This window comes from Artemia sp. Qi Xiang Cuo, chromosome 19 (genome assembly GCF_049724085.1).
Source record: "Artemia sp. Qi Xiang Cuo chromosome 19, ASM4972408v1, whole genome shotgun sequence".
Taxonomy (NCBI): Eukaryota; Metazoa; Arthropoda; class Branchiopoda; order Anostraca; family Artemiidae; genus Artemia; species Artemia sp. Qi Xiang Cuo.
Window position 1 is genome coordinate 9,465,661 of NC_142812.1, and position 23,607 is coordinate 9,489,267.

The 23,607-nt window shown below is 35.9% G+C and overlaps 1 protein-coding gene across 1 annotated transcript in view; it reads left to right on the plus strand.

The window, feature by feature from the left end:
• LOC148940474 (lysosomal Pro-X carboxypeptidase) overlaps positions 1-20,076 on the plus strand; it is a 93,725-nt gene extending 73,649 nt beyond the window's left edge. Inside the window, exons 7-8 of the mRNA XM_089105612.1 lie at positions 5,206-5,393; positions 19,713-20,076. Coding sequence (XP_088961738.1) covers positions 5,206-5,393; positions 19,713-19,911 — 387 coding nt within the window. The 3' untranslated portion in view covers positions 19,912-20,076. The remainder of the gene's footprint in view (positions 1-5,205; positions 5,394-19,712) is intronic.
• Positions 20,077-23,607: the final 3,531 nt, after the last annotated feature.

Genomic DNA, 23,607 nt, shown 5'->3' on the forward strand with positions numbered 1-23,607 from the left:
AGTTAGTATCTAACAGTGAGACAATGAAGAAGTGACAAGCGGATAGCGATTTATTTCGATACTTTCAATGGAAAAGGCCCGCAATAGAAAGTGTGGATACCCGGCAACAAGAGCCAGAAGGCGAATTTCATAACAGGTACGTTAGGGTAAAAGACCAGTATCCGATTGAGCAAAATTATGTAAAACTAAAACCGTCACATTCTCTTCAAGTTAGATGATGCTCGAAAAGCTCAAGCAAAAGAAAATCGTATGAGACTCAAACCGGTTGTAGAAACTATTGTTTTCTGTAGTCGACAGCAACTAACCCTTCGTGGTACGAATGATCACGGTCCTCTGCGTCCCGAAGAAGAACCAGCTTTAAATGATGGAAACTTCTGTACTGTTTTGAGAATGAGAATGCGATGTGGTGATGACGAGCTGAAAAAGCATATTGAAAAAAGTGTGGGAAATGGGATGTATCTGTCCCCAGTTGTTCAAAATGAGCTTATTGGTGTCTGCGGAAAGATGATTCAAGGCGATATTGTTAAAAGGGTAAACGAATGTGTGTGCTATTTGGTTTTAGCGGATGAAACATCTGACATAAGGAACACAGACCAGCTGTCCATTTGTGTTCGGTATGTTTCAAACAGAGCTTTGTGTGAAGACTTTCTTGGGTTTGTTCCCGTACCAGATTTAACCGGACAAGGTCTGGCCAACACAATATTAGAAACCTTGAAAAACCCTGGTTTGGATTTGAGCAAGCTTGTAGGACAGGGATATGATGGAGCAGCTGCTATGAATGCACTCAATGCACTCAAACCCTAATGAGGCACTCAAGCTTGGATTAGACAGCAGTATCCACGAGCAATTAATGTCCACTGTGGAGTACATACACTCAACCTTGCGATCGCTTTAGCTTGCTCCATTCCAGTCATGAAAACATGTATTGGGACAATATTTCTAATCTGCAACTTTTTTGGCTCATCCCCCTCCCGTACCCAGGTACTCAAAGACAGAATTCAACAATGCGTGCCAGAATCTAGAAAAACTACTTTCATTACCCTTTGTGAAACACGGTGGATGTTGAGGTACGGTGCCGTTAACCGCCTTGTGGAGCTCTATAATCCAATTTTAGAAGCACTGGAAGAGCTTCAAGAAGGAAACGCGAATGCTGAGACTTCCGCAAAGGCCCATGAGTTAGCAAGCTCAATGGAGCAAGGACAGTTTCTGCCAAGTTTATTCGTAGCAAAAGAACTCTTTGGTATTACGTTGCCTCTGTGTAGTTCTTCAAGCTGTTGACTGTGACTTGGCGCTTACATGTGACCACGTTGAAACTGTGATGCAGACAGTTGTGGGCTTACGCGAAGACGCAGATTCTTTGTTTGACTCGTTGTATTCAAAAATTGAAGAGTTTGCCAGAGATCTGAAGATAGAATTGACGTTTCCAGGAGCTGGTCGTTGTCGAAACGACCACTGTGATATCGGTTCTTCGAAAGAAGCGTACAGAGCTTCCATATACATTCCATTCATGGACTACTTCATGTCAGAACGCAAAGATAGAGTTATGGGGCACCGTATAATTTTGGCAACTTTAACTGGCTTCATACCAGCAAACTTAGACAAAAAAAATTGCATGACGCAGAAATCAGTGAGAATAATGATATTTATTCTAATCTTTTACCAGAGCCAGATGCCCTAAGCCACGCAGTGAAATTATGGAAAACGAAGAGGCAGAACGTTAATAACAAAGAAAGACAAGTCTCGGCTTTGGCTGCACTTGATACGTGCAATGCTGATTTCTTTCCAAACATCAGCCGCCTTCTTACGATTGTAGCTACTTGGTCTGTTTCAACTCCTACACCGAAAAGGACGGCTTAAGACAGGGCTACGAAATGCAACCGGTGAAGAACGTTTGACAGGTCTAGAGTTACTGTCAGTGCACAGGGATGTTGCTATTGACACTAATACAATTATTGACATGTTCGCAAATAAAAAAACACGTCGAATTGATTATTGTCTCTGAATTCATTTTGTAACTATTACGTTTCTTAACTTCAATTTACAGTATTTTATGTTCCTATCTATTGTCTTCTTTTACCGTTAGACATGGATTAGGTCTGACCCGAGGAGACCCCCCCCCCCCCCTCCGCCGAAATAATTTCTTGGATACGGCCTTGCCCACCCCCCAAAATATATCTAACGAAGGTATTCCCTTAAAAATGAACGCAGTCTCAAGTAACCAATGATTCACACTATGGTGAAATGAAACCAACGATTTTACCTGTAAAACCAGAAAACAGTCAGTGTTCCAGAGAGAAAAGAAAATATATTTTCTTAATAGAAAATATTATCTTAGAAAATATATTTTCTAAGAAAATATATTTTCTTATGATTCTTGTATATGGTGCATTATTTTGTCTTAGTCATTATGAAAATCCTTTCTTTATATTATAAATGTTTTTGGGAATTTTTAATACTACTACTATTACTCTTAACAAGTCACTGCAGCACCAAGCCCCCTGAGGCCATCACAGCTGCAACCGCTCCTCTTTCATCCTATTCAAAGCTTCCCTCTTTACAAACTCCCAAAAATTCCCAATTTCTTTTGAATTCCTTCTTACGAACTCTTCCCACATCACTCGGGGACGACCCGCGTTTCGTTTGGCCCTAGATGGTTGTTCAACAAGGACAATCTTTGACAATTTGTCACCCTTCATCCGTGAATATGTTCTAGCCATCTCAACCGTTCCTTTGTAGCCCTAGTTCCTTTGTTCCATTGTAGCCCTAGAAAGCAGAAAAAAACATGTTTTTCCTATAGGTTGCTGTTTGAAATACGGTCAGTCAGACCGGTACAAAAAAGAATCTGTAGACAATTCCTCTTGGAAACCTATAGAAAATCCTCCTTTGTCTTTCGAAGCTCCCATCTTTTAGACCCATACTTGATCAGTGTCACGAATTAGCTTCCAAAATTCTAATCTTGGTTCGTAGATTAATCTTCCTTTTATTCTAAACTTTTTTTCAACTGTGAAAAAACACCCTGGCTTTGGCTATTCGACTTTAAACAACTTCACTGGAGCCACCATCTTTACTAATATTGCAACCCAGGTAAGTGAAGCTATCCACTTTATCAGTCTTTTTGGTATAACTTTTCACCTTTATTTATTGCCAGTCTAAGCGACTTAGTCTTCTTAACATAAATTTTCAAACCTATTCTTGCACCCAGAACTCTCAAAACCTCCCAAAAGTCATGGTTTTTGCTAAGATTTTCATTTACGACACTCAAATCACCTGCATAATTTAAGTCTAGGAAAGTTTTACTTTTCAATTTGATTCCATACTTTCTCACAGTCTTTGCCTGTAACCCTGATTAACTCCTGATTCAATAGCAAACCAGCTACTCACCTCATTTCCTACCGCAAGCGCAGCAAATTTCTTCATCGATTAATTTATTTTTATTAATTAGAATAAAAAGTAAGGAGTGATATTTAACTTAAAAAAACGTTATTTTATATACAAGAAGAGATACGGACCCCTTACAGTTCCTGACCTTTGTGAAAAATTTAAATGACTCTTTAAAACAAAGGAAAAAGATCCGCGAGTGTCATTGATGCTACATAGGGCATCAAACGAACGTTTCAGTTGCTGAGTCTTTTTTACAGGGAGGTAGTTATGTAGCCCAACCGTGCGGCAGCAGGAATTGAACCTACGCCCGTTATTGCGAGATAGAGCCTCAATCCACTTTGCTGCTACAAAGGGAACTTAGTTGTTATCAAGAGTATGTTCAATATGTTGAAACGTTAGAGAAAAGAGCTGAAGTTAGAGTAAAGGGGGCTTGTAATTTTACCAACACTAAAAAATTTCATTTAGGGATATGGACTGGAAGAAACCTTCTGAGTGCGTGCTTGTAATTGAATTGAATTAATAAATGGAATTGAATGTTCAGCCGCCGGTGCGGTAACGGTTAACTAGATACATCAAATTGCGTAGATATCCATTACATTTTTAATGTTTTGGTTTTTAAAGTGTTTAGTTGAACCGAGTCCGTTGATTTTGAATTGAAGTTATCAAGTATTTTGCAGTAGGTTAAGATCAAGATATGGCTAATTGTAGAAAGAGACAAGCCAAGACAGATAGTCCAAGTAACTGGACTTGAAAATCAGATAGCTATCTTGAAAAACCACGGTGCTAATTAGGGGCCCACAGTGCTAATCTACGTGCGCAGATGAAGTTAGAGTAAAGGGGGCTTGTAATTTTATTCCACTTATTGCAAAAAAAAAAATTAGAGACAATGGGTCCTAGACGAAATCAGTACCACTTGTGGTTTAGTTTAGAGGAGTCCTCCCGTTTCTGCATCATTGTCAATGCATTTTTAGAATAAAGGTCTTTACTTTATAGTATAGACTTTTCTGTACTGATAAGGAACAGGAACATCCACTTTTGATTCAGAAAAGCCACTTTCAAATTTCTACACATAAAAATCATCACTTTCCACATGACTTCTAAATATCCTCTAAATATCCAAATTCCAAATTCCCCATACACCAACAATAAGATCCGATTTCAATCCTCTTGTTGCGTGTCATTTGACATGGAACACCCTTCCCGGTTCGGCTCGAGAATGCCACTCGTTTGGCACCTTCAAAAGACAAGTAAAAGAACATTTGTTTTCATGTGATTAATTTTCTTTACTTTTGCCTGCTGCCAATAGTTTTTTTTTCATTTAATTTTTTATATATATATATATATATATATATATATATATATATATATATATATATATATATATATATAGATGTTGTGATTCACTGTAGTTTGATAAAGCTTATTTAGTGAACTCTCCTTTTTTTTTTTTTTTCGTTTTATGAAGCAAATGCTTTAAATGTTAAAATTTCAAATGCTTATGCTTATATGTTTAAATATGAATTTTATGTTTATATTGTTTAAATCTTAAGCGTTTAAATGTTTAATGTTTATTTTATCTTTTCATAATCCCCCTCCTACAGGCCATGGAGCCTTTGTGGGGATTTGTAGATTGTTATGTAATTATTTTACTGATATATGGTAAATAAATCTATCTATCAATCTATCTATCTATCTATCTACTTAAAAATGAAAGCTTTTTAAAAAACTAATCGAATTTTCCGCATGGTCCCAAAGAATTGAAATACGGTCAACTTGGTAGTCAGAAATTATATTTCTATTTATATTATTTGTAATATATTTCAGGCTTGCACAGAGATGGTAATGCCAATGTGCAATGATGGAAAAAGAGATTTCTTTGAACCAATGAAATGGAACTTTTCATCTTATACAGAAGACTGTCACAAAAAATTTGGAGTTAAACCCCGCCTACACTGGGCTGAAATTGAATTCGGTGGGAAAAAACTTGAAGCTTCGTCCAACATAGTTTTCAGGTAAGATTTAAACCTTTAATAGAGACTCCAACTATGGTTTTGACGGCACCACAGATGGCACTGGACCGACTAAGGTATGGTAAGCTCCTGCCAAACACCAGGCATAATGAAAACGTAGCGTATGCTCTTTTGTAAGAACTAGAGAAAATTCCCCTTCCCCGCCAAAACAAATTTTGAAGACCCTTACACACTCCCATAAAAATACGTTCCTTAAAGTTTAAATTCGACCCCCCAAGCAAAAGAGTGTAATCTTGCCAAAATTGCGTATGAAATCCATAACCATTTCAATGAATCCTGCAGAAAGTGTAAAGAGATATATACTCATATGACTTCAGGTATCCGTTGCATACCGTCGCACGATTGTTTTCAGAACTGAAGATTAGTGATTTGCTAAGAGTTATAGGTGAGTATAATGGTAGAGTGTAAATAAGTTAAAATTAATTGTAAATAAAGCATTGGATATACATAGAGCAATTTTTAAAACTTGCATGATAACAAGAGTTTTAATTGACTTAGTTGTGCCAAAAATTTTTTTAGGGGAGGGGGGGGGGTTGTTAAATAGAACATGTTTGCAAATGCCCAAGTATTTCCCTGAAACTTCTTTCTAAATATGAAAAAAACATGTGAAAGTCTATTCACTCAAAATCATCTTAATTTTTTTTTACTGAAAACTCAATTTCGTCTTTTCAAGAAAATTATATAAACAAAACAAGTTTTTTTAACTGAAAGTAAGGAACGACGTTAACACTTAAAACGAAAAGAAATTATTCCGTTTATGAAGGGGGCTGTTCCCTCCTCAACGCCTCGCTCTTTACGCTAAAGTTTTTTCATTGTTTAAAAAAAATAGAGTTGTGAGGAAGTCAAATTTTAGCGTAAAGAGCGAGGCGTGAGGAGGGGACAGCCCCCTTCATAAACGGAATAATTTCTGTTCGTTTCAAGTTTTAACGTCGTTCCTTACTTTCAGTTAAAAAAACTTGTTTTTTTATTTAATTTTTGAACGTTTTTGAATTAATGCAGGTTTTGATTTTGGCTCACCCTACATGATTAATTAAAGCTCAATTTGCATATTAATTTTACGTTTATTTGGTTAAATGGCTTTCTCGAAACTTGTTTACTTTATTTACGAACGTTTTTGTTAGTAATAAATATGCGTAACTTACGAATTAACTTACGTAACGAACTTCTATATTCATAGATTTTTAATACGCATATTAGGGGGTTCGCCCCCTAGTCAATACCTTGCTCTTTAAGCTAAAGTTCAAATTTTTTTCTAATTCTTTAAAAATTAGCCCTTAATCACAATCAGTTGATCAGTTGAAATTATTCGGAAAACTTGTTGTTTTTTTTACTTAATTTCTGATCTTTTTCTTTAATAATGCTGGGAAATCCGGCACCCCCTTCATAGCATCCCCCTTCCCCCAGACAACCCAACCACCCCCCCCCCCACCTACCAGAAAAAATCTCCCCTGAAAACGTCTGTATACTTCCCAATAACCAATACTGTATGTTAACATTGGCTAAAGTTCATAATTTTCAGCCCTCCCCCCGGGGACTTAGAGGGATTAAGTCATCCTAAAAGACATTGTTATCATATTTTCGACCATCCTGAACAAAATGGCTATCTCAAAATTTTGATCGAGTGACTTCGGGAAAAAAATAAGCGTAGGAGGGGGCCTAGTTGCCCTCCATTTTTTGGTCACTTAAAAGGGGCACTAGAACTTTTAATTTCCGTTCCAATGAGCCCTCCTACGATATTCTAGGACCATTGGGTCAATACGATCACCCCTGGGAAAAAAAAAAATAAAAACAACTCTGGCAAAAAATGCAAAATTCCACATTTTCGTAGATAGGTTCTTGAAACCTCTACAGTAGGGTTCTCTTATACGCTGAATATGATGGTGTGATTTCAAGGCTCTATAACTCTTAGGGGGTCTTTCCCCCTTTTTTTCTAAAATCAGCCAAATTTTCTCAGGCGTGTAACTTTTGATGGGTAAGACTAAGACTCTTGTGGTTTGATTTTCATTAATGTTCTATCGCTTTTAGGGGTGTTTCTACCTCTTTTTGAAAGTCAGGCACATTTTTTCATGCTCGTAACTGTAGATGGGTAAGACTAAACTTGATGGAAACTATACGTGGGAAATCAGCATAAGAAACCGATCCTTTTTATGTATCTATTGGTATCAAAATTCCGTTTTTTAGAGTTCGGTTACCATTGAGCCGGGTCGCTCCTTACTTACAGTTCGTTACCACGAACTGTTTGATAGTGGGATGCTATTTAGCAGCACAATTTGACTGTAACGCCATCTCTGCTTTTTCTAATGTGCCAGGGTACAAATTATAACATCACACAAAATTCCGGTGGCCGGCGTTTACCCCCCCCCCCCTGGAAAATACCCCCGTGGAAAATACCCCCCGTGGAAAATGCCCCCCCCCGTGGAAAATAAGGCTTTCTAAATTTGAGAGCTTTTGTTGAGTTTAAGTTTTTTAATTTCCGTAGGGGGAAGGAATATTAGCACTTGTGTATTATGTACCGTTTACTCTAATTTACGAAGTGAGAGACTCAAGAGCATATCGGTGTTTTCGTTAGTTTTTTCGTTACTTTAGAGATAAGTTTTGTATATAAATTTACACATTGGGGAGGGGGGGATATAGCGGGTCTATATGCAAAATGTGTTTGGTACAGTTATTCTGCATATTAGATAAATAGACAAATAAGTGTATTTTAAAGCCAAATATACGGCCATGAACACAGTAAAATAAAATAAATGAAAGGCATAAATAACATGAACACAGTAAAATAAAATAAATGAAAGGCATAAATAACATAAACTGTGATCAGCGATCAAACAGTTCGTGGTATCGAACTATAATTAAGGAGTGACCCGGCTCAATAATAACCCAAACTCTAAAAAATGGATTTTGGATACCAGTAGATACATCAAAAGAATCGAATCTTTATGCTGATTTCAAATATATAAGTTTCATCAAGTTTAGTTTTACCCATCAAAAGTTACGAGTCTGAAAAAATTTGCCTTATTTTCGAAAAAAGGGGGAACCATCCTTTAAAAGCGATAGAATCTTAATGAAAATTAAACCACAATATTGAGCGTAATAGAAAACCCTATTGTAGATGTTTCAAGCTCCTAACTGCAAAAATGTGGAATTTTATATTTCCCACGCTATTTTTTTCCCCGAAGTCACCCAATCAAAATTCGGAGATAGCCATTTTGTTCAGCACAGTCAAAAATCTAATAAATATGTCTTTGAGGATGACTTAATCTCCCACAGTTCCCGGGGAAGGGCTGCAAGTTATGAACTTTGCCCAATGTTTACATATAGTATTGATTATTGGGTCGTAGACGTTTATAGACGTATATAGTATATAGACGTTTTCAGGAGGGATTTTTTTCTGGTGTGTGGGGGGGGTCGGAGGAGGGGTTTACGTTGGAGGATATTTCCGTGGAGGATGTTTCCTTGGGGGAAGGGACATTTCTATGAAGGGGGCGCCGGATTTCCCGGCATTATTTAAAAAACTATCATAAATTAAATAAAAAAACAAGTTTTTTTAACTGAGAGTAAGGAGCCACATTAAAACTTAAAACGAACAGAAATTATTACGTATATGAGGGGGTTCGCCCCCTATTCAATACCTCGGTCTTTACGCTAAAGTTTTTTAGTACTTTCAAAAGAGCTATTTAGTCTATTTAAACAGCCTTTGTGATTCAAGGATTTGTGATTCGAACAAAATTTTAAACTTTAGCGTAAAGAGCGAAGTTTTGACTAGGGGGCGAACCCTTTCATGTACGTAATAATTTCTGTTCGTTTTAATGTTGCTCCTTACTTTCAGTTGAAAAAAACTTGTTTTTTTTTTATTTAACCATCATAAAACACTTAAATGAAGCACTTCATTAACCTAACAATAGTATTTAATACTTGGAAAAACGGTCATTGAAACAAAAACATTTAAAAAAAACCACTTAAATGAAACATTACATTTACTTTATACTGGGATTTTTTTTTTTTTTTTTTTTTTTTTAGTTAACAAAATTTTCAGATACATAGCTATTCTTTGTAATTTTTTAGTGGCCATATACCTAAAAAGAATTGTTTTCTGACTTTAAACTATCCAAATACTTAATCCCCCCCTATTTGCAAATATATAGCCCAAATTATATATTTCCCAAGTATTCTGTCACTTGTCTTTGTCTTGTCTCGCGCTAAGCTGAAAGAAAACTAACGAAGAAACCTGTTTTGTTCTTGAGTTTTACACAGCGTAAACTCTAGTGAGTTGCCCATAATACACAAGTAACAAAACTCCTTCCCCCTACAGAAATTAAAAAAATAAAACTCAAATAAATTTCTCAAATTTGGAAAGCCTTCTTTTCCACGGGGGGGGGGAGTATTTAAAGGGGGGTAAAGTATTTGGACAGTTTGAAGTCAGAAAACAATTATTTCTAGGTATATAGCCACTAAAAAGTTACAGAAGAATAGCGAGGCATCTGGAAATTTTGTTAACTAAAAAAAAAAAAAAATATTTCATTTAAGGGTTTTTTCCAAGTGTTTTTTTTTCAATGATCGTTTTTCCAAGTATTAAATACTATTATTAGGTTTATGTAGAGTTTCATTTAAGTGTTTTATAATGATCGCTATGGGCGCCGGAAAGGGCGGAGGGGGGACATGGCCCCCCTGGAAATTTGGTACTATAAAGTAATTATAAGGAAACAAACGGAAAAAGAGCAGAATAGGGAAAAAACATGGAAAAATGTGTTTAACCCCATTTTTATAAACAATTGAGTCTAAAGGCATTAAATATTTTGGTGTTTATAACCAAGTTCAAAACTGTCGATATTGTTAAAAAATCCGTCCAACGCTTCGGCATTGCTAAGCAGAACGGATTGCTGGGAATTTATATCTTAGTTCTTGTAAGTAGGCAATTGTTTTGTGTATTTTTTTTTGTAATTAATAACTTTTTTTCATTTTTATATACTTTTACTTTAACTGACATATTTTTTCCATTGCCTTTAAAAAAAATTTTGTCTCTAAACTTCATTAAAAAAAAAAAAAAAATCAACAAAAAGTAAGAAGCAACATGCTGGTAGATATGGGAATGTAACATTTTAGCTGAATAGAGAAACAATTTAATTAATTCCTACTCCCCCTTACCTCTTTCAACATTTATCTGAAGCCTCATGAAGAGTAAGCAGTTTATCTATTAAAATGTACTTTTTAGGAATCTACCCTGCCCCCACCCAAACAATGGCTCACCCCCTCATTATAGCTGATACGCATTTACAGATCACCAAACATAGCCTATTTTCATTACAAATAAAGCGAATCAACTTGGTTGAATCCAGTACTGCCACCGTGTGGCATTACTTCTTTTGCAAACGAGAAGCCTAAAATATAGTTATTGATACTTTTAAATTAAAAAAAAACTCAAATAAAAGTTTCAAATTAAGAAAAGTTATTTTCCACAGGGAGGAGGGTATTTTCCAAGGAGGGGATATTTTCCGCGGGGGTTACTTTCCGTTCGGTGGGGGGGGGGGTATTTTTAGTGGTGGGGAATTTTCCGGGGGGTTAAACACCCCCCATTCACTATATTCATTTATGTTATTTTACTCTGTTCATGGCCGTATATTTGGCTTTAAAATACACTTATTTATCTATCTATCTAATATGCAGAATAATTGTACCAAACACATTTTACACGCAGACCTGCTATGCTTTACCCCTCCCCCCCCCCCCTAATGTGCAAATCTATAGCCTAAATTTATTTCTAATGTAACGAAGAAACTAACAAAAAAAACGGTGTGTTCTCGAATTTTACACAGCGTAAACTCGAGTGAGTGGCACATAATACACAAGTACCAAAATTTCTTCCCCCTATGGAAATAAAAAAAAAACTCGAATAAAATTCTCAAATTTGGAAGGCTTTATTTTCCACGGGGGGGGGGGGTATTTTCCCCGGGGAAGGGGTATTTTCCGAGGGGGGGGGGGTAAACGCCTAGAACCGAAAATTCCCATATTTTACAAAAATTTGTATGCAGACTAAAGAAAACTGAACTGGCTAATAGTGACTACAAAAAATTGTTTGAATACAACCGGAAAATTTGAACATAGTTAGACAATCTGGCTGGTAAAATTAAGTATGTCTTATAGTATGTTTATTTTTAACGTTGTATGTAGTTTTCAGTATGTTTAGAGTTTTTAGATGTCGTTAATACATAAGGTTTTACGATTATTCAGTTAGCAGTTTAATTTTTTCTATTCAGAAATCTCATTTTACTTTTAAATGCAAAATTATTACTTTTCTTAAGAATGGAAGCCTCCAAGATTTTTTTTAAGTAAGATAATCTTCTCTTTAACCTATCTTCTCTTCTTCACCCATTCAGAGACGTTTTTGGTAATTCTAAAAAAAAAAAAAAAATTATTCCCAAGTAAAATAAAGTTCCCCTAATTGGCAATAAAGATTTGTTGTCTACAAAAATGTATATTTAGAGACTTCGTTGCCAGCACAAAACAGAAATATACAGTCTTATTGGTTGGATTCCCAGCATTTCGTTGGATAGACTTCATGAGAAAGTTCACGCAGGGGGGGGGACAAGTAGAAAATTTACAATTTTTTAGTATTTCTTTTGTCAAAAACAAAAATAGATTTTGCAAAAATTTCAAATTTTGGGGCTATTGGCAAGCCAGTTGTTTTGACGATGGGGGAATAGGAACTTCTAGAAAATTAATTCTTCGACCTAAGTAATTATTCTTACACAACCTCAACTTTGTACAACAGAACTGTGCATCCTTTCCATCACACAAAGAAACAAACAATTTCGAAACAAGAATTTTATAGGCATTGTATGGTGCTAAGACTAGTAGGGCAGCATTTCATGCCATCCGCTGAAAAAAAATCGTATCACCAAAAAAAGAAAAAATTATTATTTTTACAAAACCTCAACTTTGTACAACAGAACTGTGCATCCTTTCCATCACATAAAGAAACAAACAATTTCGAAACAAGAATTTTATAGGCATTGTATGGTGCTAAGACTAGTAGGGCAGCATTTCATGCCATCCGCTGAAAAAAAAACGTATCACCAAAAAAAACAAAAAAATATTATTTTTATACAACCTCAACTTTGTACAACAGAACTGTGCATCCTTTGCATCACATAAAGAAACAAACAGTTGCGAAACAAGAATTTTATAGGCATTGTATGGTGCTAAGGCTAGTAGGGCAGCATTTCATGCCATCCGCTTAAAAAAAATCTTATCACCAAAAAAAAAAAATTATAATTTTTACACAACCTCAGCTTTGTACAACAGAACTGTGCATCCTTTCCATCACATAAAGAAACAAACAATTTCGAAACAAGAATTTTATAGGCATTGTATGGTGCTAAGGCTAGTAGGGCAGCATTTCATGCCATCCGCTGAAAAAAAATCGTATCACCAAAAAAAAAAAAAATTATTATTTTTACACAACCTCAACTTTGTACAACAGAACTGTGCATCCTTTCCATCACATAAAGAAACAAAAACTTTCGAAACAAGAATTTTATAGGCATTGTATGGTGCTAAGGCTAGTAGGGCAGCATTTCATGCCATCCGCTTAAAAAAAATCGTATCACCAAAAAAAAAAAAAATTATTATTTTTACACAACCTCAACTTTGTACAACAGAACTGTGCATCCTTTCCATCACATAAAGAAACAAACAATTTCGAAACAAGAATTTTATAGGCATTGTATGGTGCTAAGACTAGTAGGGCAGCATTTCAGGCCATCCGCTGAAAAAAAATCGTATCACCAAAAAAAAAAGAATTATTATTTTTACACAACCTCAACTTTGTACAACAGAACTGTGCATCCTTTCCATCACATAAAGAAACAAACAATTTCGAAACAAGAATTTTTTAGGCATTGTATGGTGCTAAGGCTAGTAGGGCAGCATTTCATGCCATCCGCTGAAAAAAAAATCTTATCACCAAAAAAAAAAAAAATATTATTTTTACACAACCTCAACTTTGTACAACAGAACTGTGCATCCTTTCCATCACATAAAGAAACAAACAATTTCGAAACAAGAATTTTATAGGCATTGTATGGTGCTAAGGCTAGTAGGGCAACATTTCATGCCATCCGCTGAAAAAAAATCGTATCACCAAAAAAAATATAATAATAATAATAATTATTTTTACACAACCTCAACTTTGTACAACAGAACTGTGCATCCTTTCCATCACACAAAGAAACATTTCGAAACAAGAATTTTATAGGCATTGTATGGTGCTAAGGCTAGTAGGGCAGCATTTCATGCCATCCGCTGAAAAAAAATTGTATCACCAAAAAAAAATAACAATAATAAACATGACTTTTTTATGTTAGCATTGAGAGTATATTATGTTCTAGCTGGATTTTGAATTAAATAAGAGGCGATTTATAAATAAAGAAAGCTTTTATCTTTACGTCGATACTCTAGATGCTCTGTCTCTGGATTGGGTTGAATGTTTATTTGAGTTGGTGGTATCATGTATTACTATCCTATCTAGCTTGTGATTTTCGGGATTGCTAAGGTGGGCGATTATATTATTGTTTTTTTTCTGTTTTTTTTTTTGTGACAAAAGCGCGCTTACCTAAAGTCAAAATTGCCCTATATCTGTCGTCTCAGTTTAAGAGCTGTAGAAAGACCATAATTGTTGACTGCTTAGCAGTAATATTTATGCTATAAACGCGCATGTTTTCAGACTTAGTTGCCAGTACAGCACGGAAATGCGCAGATATATATCCTCGTCATCATCATTATCATAATCATATATGTTGAAAAAACCACCATTGCTTCGCATGGACTTCCCAAATAAAGTCAGTTGTGAGGGAGGGTTTAAAACATAAAATTTTGTAATTATTGACTTTTGTCAAAAACAAAACAAACCGTTTAAAATATTCCTATTTTGATCTGGTATATAAGAGACTGGTGGTAATATGAGTTTTCTGGACGGAGGGAGGGAGTGGAGCTTCTAAAATTCTTTTTTTTTGATCCTATAGCGACCTGAAGAAGAAATTATTCTATTTCGGTAGAAACCAAAATTTTTGAGGTCTTCTGCCAATTAGTATATTTTTATACTCTTTAAATGGTCTGTGTGGTGGCTGTATGATCCTCTGTTGCTTCGAAATAGATAATTTAGTTTTATCCTAATCAACACGTCTGTGATTTTTCTAAGAGCGACATTAGTCTATCCCTCTTACTTTTTTCTCAATATTATTAACGGCTGAAAAATAAATTGATAAAATGTTATTAACTGAACTGCGAAGCGTTCAAAATTTTTTATTCGCGTTTTCGTTGGAATAGATTTTCGAGCAGGAGGACAATTTCGCTCTCAGGTCGCGCAATGGACTGTTTTCACAAACTCAGCTCCGCAGAACAGAAATGTGTTGCCCATTCATTACATAAAGAAGGAAACAGTTCTTAAATAGGAATTTCTAAGACAACGTTTGCAATCAGTAAAAAAAACTCTCGTCACCCTATCAAGAAACAAAAAACTGCGTAAATCTTGATTTTCTATGCTAAGCACGAAAGTTCAATGCTCTCATGGAAATATAGATACATTTTGAACCAATTAAGAATTAATAACAAATAAATGTCTTTTGTGATAAAAGCACGCTTACCTAAACTCCAAATTTTCTTAGACTCCCAAAGTAAGTTTTCTTCCCTTATAAAGTAGCTCTAATAACATTGAATTCTTCCTATATGCATTCAGGTTTCAGGTTTAAGTTTTCAGAAAGTTTCAGAAAGTCAGGTTTCAGAAAGTCTTGTGTTTGCAGGTCACGATGTACACAAAGCTTCTGATGCTCTCATTCACGCCGCTATGTTACTCACGGGCTGCAAAACGTGGGGCGAGCCCTTCATACATCAGAGCCCTCAGAGACGTGTACTCTCGTCTTAAAGTTCGCCTAGTGTTCCATACATCGTCTAAAGTAGATGCCCTCCCCAATGTACCATTCAGCTTCTAACCACATACCCTCTCCTGATATTTTTTTGGAAGTCGAGAAAGGTACCCGTCAAGGTGTCGTTTCTTCCCCTTCACTCTTCAACAATGGAATTCTCGATGCGCAATCCGCTCCAACCTCGTCATTCATCCTCTCCGGTCTCAATTTGTCTCTCGTCTGTCATGCAGACGACATTTTGAATTTAAATCGCACTATCCAGCGCATTAGCGACGTTTTCATATCGCTACAATTTGAGTGTGCAAAACTCGGTCTTGAATTCAATGCTGAAAAGTCGGAAGTTGAATTTTTCAACTGGAAGCACCCACCGCCAGCAGATATTCCTCTCAGGAACAGCGGAATCTTACCAGTTGATCACATTTCTTACCTCGGTCTCCCCATTGGTTGCTCAATAAAGCACATACGACAAGTTTTTAAAGCTCACGTCGAACACCGATTAGGGCTATCGTATACTTCATTTCTTACAAACAAGCTACGTTACAACCACCATCTTTTTTCGAAACTTTATAACTCAGTTGCTCTACCACATTATTTGTGCAAAAGCACGGCGTATAAGCACTATACGCCGTCAAACCTTTGACGGCTATCAAAGTTTGATAGGTTTAAGTCTATCCTCAAATATGATTTCATATGTTGAGCCAGGGGCATTTGAGTTCTCGTAACATTTTCTACATATAAAAAATAGGTGAATTTCATAACTTACTAACCTTTCACCAGGCGCTATGGGGGTCATGTCATCCCCAGAAGCGTAGTTACTGGACAAATTTGGGGCTTGTGTCATGACGAGTTATAAATAACAGTAGTATTAATGTGAAAAAAGCTCATCTGTCAATGAAGGCACCATTATTAGTAAGACAGTGGATGCAATGAAGAGAATGTAGAGACGTAAAAGGTAGAATAACCAAGAAACAGGGTATTTATCGTATTTGTAAAAACTTTGGAAGAAAGGAAAATAAATTTTCGAACTATGATTAGGATACTAGACGCCTCAGCAATCATAGTCTCAATCATGGCTTTGGTGCATAGACGCTTTGAAAGGTTGAGAAAGATATGCTGGACGTTTTCCAGAGGAATTGACTAAGAATAGTTTTAGGTTAAATTAGGTTATAAATCTCAGAAACAGGTGAAAAACCTAACCCAACCTAACCTTATTTAGGTAATATATTGGTAATTGTTAAACTCTGTGTCCATAAATACGGCCAAATCTAGATATTCCATATTATTTGTACATAGCACCGTTTTGGAAAATGTTTAGTGAAACAGATAAGTCACAACTTCGTTCAGTTGTGTTTGCTTTTGCAAAATATCTTCTTCATCCCCCCCCCCACCATGGAATCATAATTCTTATCTTGTTAGAAAATGCAGGTTAGTTGACCCTGCTATAGCTGTAGAACAGCAATTCTGTGTATATGTTACCCTGAATGTACGAAATTTCTTTTTCTCTGCTTGGACTCAATTAGATTTGCGAATCAGTTTTTTCAGTCTTATGCATGCTTTAACGATAAAATTTCAAGTTACGTTAAATTAGGTGATAAATCTCAGAAACAGGTTAAATACCTGACCTAACCTTATTACCCAACCAACCTACCCAACCTACCCAACTAAACCAACCAACCTAACCCAACCTTAATCTAACCTGACCTAACCTTATTTAGGTAATCTATTGGTAATTGTTCATCGGCCAAATCTAGATATTCAGGTTTTTTTTTTATATTAACTCGTTTTTCTCGGTTCACCGACGTGTTTTCTTACATGCATTTTTAAATTTGTGAGCAATTTTTTTTAACCAACTCCCAATATTCGATTCCTACCAAATTTTATAAGTATATTCACTTCCGATAATATTGCAACAATACAACATCAACACTTTCGCCTTGTATCCCGCCCCTCCTTATATAAAGAAAGCACCATAAACGAGTGATTGGGTACAGTAAAAAAGTATGAAACAAACACTATTATACAAGACTTGATAGCAGGGGTAAGAACACTTGCTTGTGGCAACTTTGGCTCGTGTCTTAGATAAGGCAAATTTTGTCTCGAGAAGGCTGAAAAGTCGAAAATAATAAACAAAAAAAAAATAGTTTAGAAACTCGATTTCAAAACAAAAACTAAATAGTAGGAAATATTTTTTTCTTGAGAATCTATGAATATAAGTGAAAACGAGGGGTGCAAACGAAAAGAGGGGTGCTAGGGGCGCTGTACGTAACCTGATCTTTTCTGCTCGTTTTCCTCTATTCAATGATATTTTTCATTTACGCATTGTACATCAAATTGATATTAATGTTACGTTGAACCCAAACCGTTTTGCGCCAATCGTTTACAATTATATTCATAGATTCTCAAGAAAACGCATATTTTCTTATTTTTATTCTATTTTGAAAGCGACTTGGAATTTAATTTTTTACCAACAGAAATATAGTCCAAGAGAAAAAAAAAATCAGAAGGTGAAATTTATCACATATTCTGCAAATTCTGTTTATTTATATTTTTATATTAAATAGTTTTTTTTACACAAATACGCTAGTCTAGCGTATCTAGATGAGGATAAATTTTTTTTGTTAATACAAAGTGGTGCATAAGTCTCTTTGCCATCTAATTATGTAAATTCACCGAATTATTATTTAAATTCACCTAATTATACAAATACCAATCACAAGCATAAATTCACCTAAAAATAGGTATAAAAATGTATAAAAAAATAGGTATAAAAAATACATAGGTATAAAAATTTACTTAACAAATATGGACCTATTCGGTAGGACTACCGTATTTTTCTAAGAGAAAATGATGGTTTTTTTTGCATTCGGTGGCAACCCTAGTCGTATCTAGTAGTTCTTCCATAAATTGATGGCTGCGGTATATGACCCCCCCCCCCGCTCTCCGAAAAAAAATCCGAAAAAGTCCGAATACTAAAAATGTATGTAAACGAACTTTTGATGCTTTTTTTTGTAAACGAAATATTTTAGTTTTTTACCAGACAAATTTCAACTTTCTTTTCAGAATTATAAAATTAAATCGTTGAAATTTCGAACATAAATACACTCATAACCAAAGAAAAAATAAAGATAGTTGAATTCGACTTTGGAACTGGACAGTCAATTATTGGAACATAGACGGTGCCGCCGATTGGGGGTTTGGGTAATTTGCCCTCTCGATTTTTCTTTTTTCCCTCCCACCTACAATCTAATAAATACCTTTTTGGTATTTTCATTTCAAAATGCCTTTTTGGTATTTTCATTCTACAAAAACGAAAAAAGCAACAGATTCCCCCCCCCCCCCTCAACCCCCAGATTTTGAAAAATATATTTTACTCTTTTCACACGCACTTTTGTGAATTGGTGCCACTGAACCCAACGAACTTATATTCGTCATTTAAACGTTAGGCATCCTCTTACTAACCCTACGATAATCGATTTCGTTAAAGCGGCGTTCACATGCGTGTCTAGCTAAAATTCCATGTCTAGACATGTGTCTGGCCAGAAATCAAGGTCTAGACAAGTTACAGCTAAGCATCCAGTTCTAGACTCTAGAACTCAAAATCTAGGATTTTCGACTGCAGCCAGTCAGAATGTGTCAAGCTCCACTATTTTCATCATCTGTGTTTACATTTTTTAAAACTGAAATTTAATTTTAGTTTTTTCATTAATTGTTGTTTTTTTTTATTTTAGGCAAATATGCAACACCAGACATAATAGTGAAGCCCACTGAGGCAATTTTTTTTTCTCATGTATTATCTTATGACAGTAAAAACAGGGATTACAATTTTGAAAGTTTTGCTCGCATAAGCTCTCTTGATTGGGTAGAAATGACAACTGCAATCCATTTGAAACTAAAGTTGTAGTTTTAGCTAAGCACTGAATTCTTCTTGGGAACGGTTTCTGTCCAGACACGGAACCTGGCCAGACACGCATGTGAACGCCGCTTAAGCGTCTTCAAGTAGAGCGTTCTGTTGACAAATGGCAAAAAAGACACACTTAGACACCACTAACCATGCAAAAAAGCCTTTTTCTTGAATTGGGGCCAAAAAAACACTTTAGTGTTTTCTACGATTTTAATTCAATAGTGAACTTTTTATTTAAATCCGTTGCCATTTTCCAGGAATTTCAAGCCATTTTTTAAAATTTTCGGTTCCGTCACATTACGTGACAATATCATTTATACATAAATCAAAATAAGGTTCAAATCTTTAAAATATGTATTAAAAATGATAAGGTTCACTCATTAAAAAAATGTTTAAAATAGCTAAGTGAGTTATGCCCCCCCCCCCTTAAATATTTTTGACAATGTTCTTATTGCTGTAAACATTTTTCTATGGTTCTAGTAATGGTTTGCTGGACCCTTGGTCAAGTGGAGGTGTTATGAGTAGCATATCAGCCAAACTTCCTGCAGTCATTATTCCAGAAGGGGCACATCATTTAGACTTACGAGCATCAGATCCTGCTGACCCCCCATCTGTTGTAAAAGCTAGAAAACTGGAGAAATATTACATAAGAACCTGGATAAAAATGATGAAGCAATAAATTGGGCAGCAGGATTTACTGCACTAAATTGTGCAGCTTTCTGTATAGTTTTATATTTTCTCTTTTGCCTTTTCTTTGATTTGTGATTGTTCTAGTAAATCGATTTTTCATTTGTTTATTTATAGCTATATAGCAGAAAATTTGAAATAAATTTGTGAATCTCCATTTATCTTTGAAATAAATGTTTGTCAGGGATATTGCGCACACTCGAAACAGGGTATGCATAATTTCTTTTGGCTCACCAAGCCTCTGGCCTAATCTCTAGTCTGGATAAATCTTTGTCTTTGAATTTGTTCAAGAACTCAACCACATTTGTGGTTGAGAAAAGCAACGACACTTTTTGCGACGACGGAAAATTTCTTTAACGTTTATTTTTTTTTTGGGGGGGGGGGGATTTAATCAAATGAATTGTCAGGGTGCATGTGCCTCAAAGTGGCAGCAAGGGGGGAGAACTTCTATATATCAAATTACAGCCCCTTCCTTTTTTTTGTGAAATTAGTCAAAAAAACTTTTTCCACAAAATAAGTTTTTCAAAGAAAAGTAAAGAACTCCATTAAAACAAAAATGAGTAAAAATCAAATCAAATAATCTACCAAGCGTGAAACTACCACAAATCAGCATCGATAAATAAATGAAACCCAAAACGAACAGAAATTACAATAAATATCCGAGTCAAACTCAAAACGAGCAGAAATTAACATGAGTAGGGCTCAAAAGCCCTATGCCTTCCCAAGGCCAGAACATAATTTGCACTTTACCGAAAAAATATAATTTTTTTTACTTTTATAACTTTAATAAATCAAAAAATATTAACATTTTGATTACTAAATATCAGTATATGTATATTAATCTGACAATGCATATTCATTTGTATTTTTTTTCAGTAAAGTGTCGTTGCTTTCGCTATTTCAAAATTTTGATTGAATGTGTTTGGGGAAAAGGTGGGCGTGAGAGGGGGGTTTGTTGGCCTCAAATCACTTTCGACTATTAAAGAGGGCAATAGCCCTTTGAATTTCCAATCAAATGAGTCCCTTTTCAAGTTTCTACGACAAAGCTTTCAATAAAAACCTTATATGCCCCCAGGGCATAGCTCACAACCCTTACCCTGAGAGCTGTGGGGGGGAGTGTCATCCAATTTCCGTACCTTTCAACTACTTTGAACAAAATGGCTATCTCAAAATTTTGATTGGATGTGTTTGGATAAAAGGTGGGCGCGGAAGGGGTGTTACTTACCTTCTAATAACTTTTGACTATTAAAAAGGGCACTAGCCCTTTGAATTTCCAATCGAACGAGCCTTTTTTGAAGTTTCTACGACAACGCTTTCTATAAAAACCTTATATGCCCACAGGGCATAACTTACAACCCTTGCTTTGAAGGCTGTGGGGGAGTGTCCTCCTCAAAAACATAATTTCTGTCTAGAAATCACCTACGCTGAACAAAATGGCTATCTCAAAATTTTGATTGAATGGGTTTGGGGAAATGGTGGGCGTGGAAGGGGCGTTAGTTGCCTTCCAATCACTTTCGACTATTAGAAAGGGCACAAGCCACTCCAATTTCCAATCGGATGAGCCCTTTTCAAAGTTTCTACGACAACTCCTTCGATACGAATGTGCCCTGGTATGGAACCCCCCCCCCAAAAAAAAAAAATTGTACATTGTGCCAACATCGTTCTTCACTTACGTTCTTACATCGTTTTTTTCACAGGCAGCGCAATAGCGCTGCCTATGAAAATTTTCACTGTCAGGGGTTCTAGGCATTAGAGTTAATTTTCTAACTTCATTTTCTCCTCGACAAGATCTTCAGTTGGTTTAAAACTAGCAACACATTTTGCCCAATATATTAGCTTCTTTTTTGTTCTTCTTCTGTTATATTAGTGTAAAAGATGTGAAATAGTTGGGACTGCGAATATGACGAAGCCCCGTGTAAAATACATCTAAAAAAGAAAGCTAAAATAAAGGTTAAAATTTTGATCATTCGCCAGCACCCATTACTCAGCTTCTTAAAAAAAAACAAAAAAAAAACAATGGAGCAAGAATCCGAAGTGTACAACCTCGCCCCTAATCTCTCTTCTTGAATATGGATGCCATTGTACGAGTAACGTTAGTGGCCATTTACATGAGCTTAGGTGCAGTCGCGGTAACACTCGGTTCTAGACTTCTCCGCTCACACGGAGCGGTCTCTCTTAACAAAACCTACGCGAAGGGGATTTCACTAAATAATTGTCGCAGTAATGTTCCCTGTGACCAACCTTTCGGGAAACGTGACACAATAGCGTCACGTTTCTCGAAAAGTGCCACTTTAATAAAAAAGTGCCATAAGTAGCACAAAAGTGTCACCGGTGGCAACCCTGGTAATGACTGCTCCTAAGTTCCCTGTGACCAACCACTTTAAGAGAGGAAGAACGGAGCAAGACATGGTCTTTGCTTGTGCCGAAGACATGGAACGTCATGGAAATTTAAAATAAGTGAGCGATAAGAAAAAATACATTCAATCTTTATCTGAACGTCGAAATCACAACTGAAACGGAGTGTTTATTAATGTTTTGTGGTGTTTTTCAATTAATTAATTAGTCACAAAGAAGAAAAACACTAGGACTGGGACAATGCTGGGACTGGAACAAAGAAGAAAAAAAAACACTAGGACTGGGACAATGCTGGGACTGGGACAAAGAAAAAAAAACACTAGGACTGGGACAAAGAAAAAAAAACACTAGGCCTGGGACAATGCTGGGACTGGGACAAAGAAAAAAACACTAGGACTGGGACAAAGAAAAAACACTAGGACTGGGACAATGCTGGGACTGGGACAAATAAAAAAAACACTAGGACTGGGACAGTGCTGGGACTAGGACAAAGAAAAAAACACTAGGACTGGGACAATGCTGGGACTGGGACAAAGAAAAAACACTATGACTGGGACAAAACACTAGGACTGGGACAAAGAAAAAAACACTAGGACTGGGACAAAGAAAAAAAACACTAGGACTGGGGGTAATGCTGCCTCTTCTGAGGCAGCATTAGACTTTAAATTTTTGGCGATTTATGTGTTAGGAGATAATTTTACAACTTCTGGAACTTGGTCAAACGGTAACCCCTTGTTCAATGATTGAGAAAAAATGAACATATTCTTTGTAATGCCATAAAAAAGGTGGCAATGGAACTCAACCGTCTAGCTTCTGGCGGCTTTATTTAACCCAAAAATACTGCATCGTTGTCTTTTTCTATACTTTCAAATGTAGCAGAGTGCAAAGAAAGCAGAATTCTGTCGCCATTAGGTCTAACATTAAGTCAACTAGTCTACTTATCTTGCCAATTTTCCCCCGAGCTAACCTAGGCTTACTTTACGCGAACTGCACTTTGACTTTAAAATAAAAACTGCTAATTAACTATTACTTACCTTATTCCATTAATTATCACTTATTTCAGATTGTCCTATTGCAACAGAAATTAATCATACATACAATTTTCTTTGACATTTTATACTTTTTTAGGAAGTCGTCAGACGCTACACTGTAAGCGGCGCTAATATCTTTTAATCCCTATACCTTCATGTCGAACCACCATATCCATCTTATGTGTTTTCTTTTCTCTTTGCTACTGGAGAGCAAGCAGTCTCAGAATTTTTACTATTTTTCAAATTGCTTGGATGGACACAAAAGGAAATACAAATCTGATATTTAACCTGGGGGGAGGGGC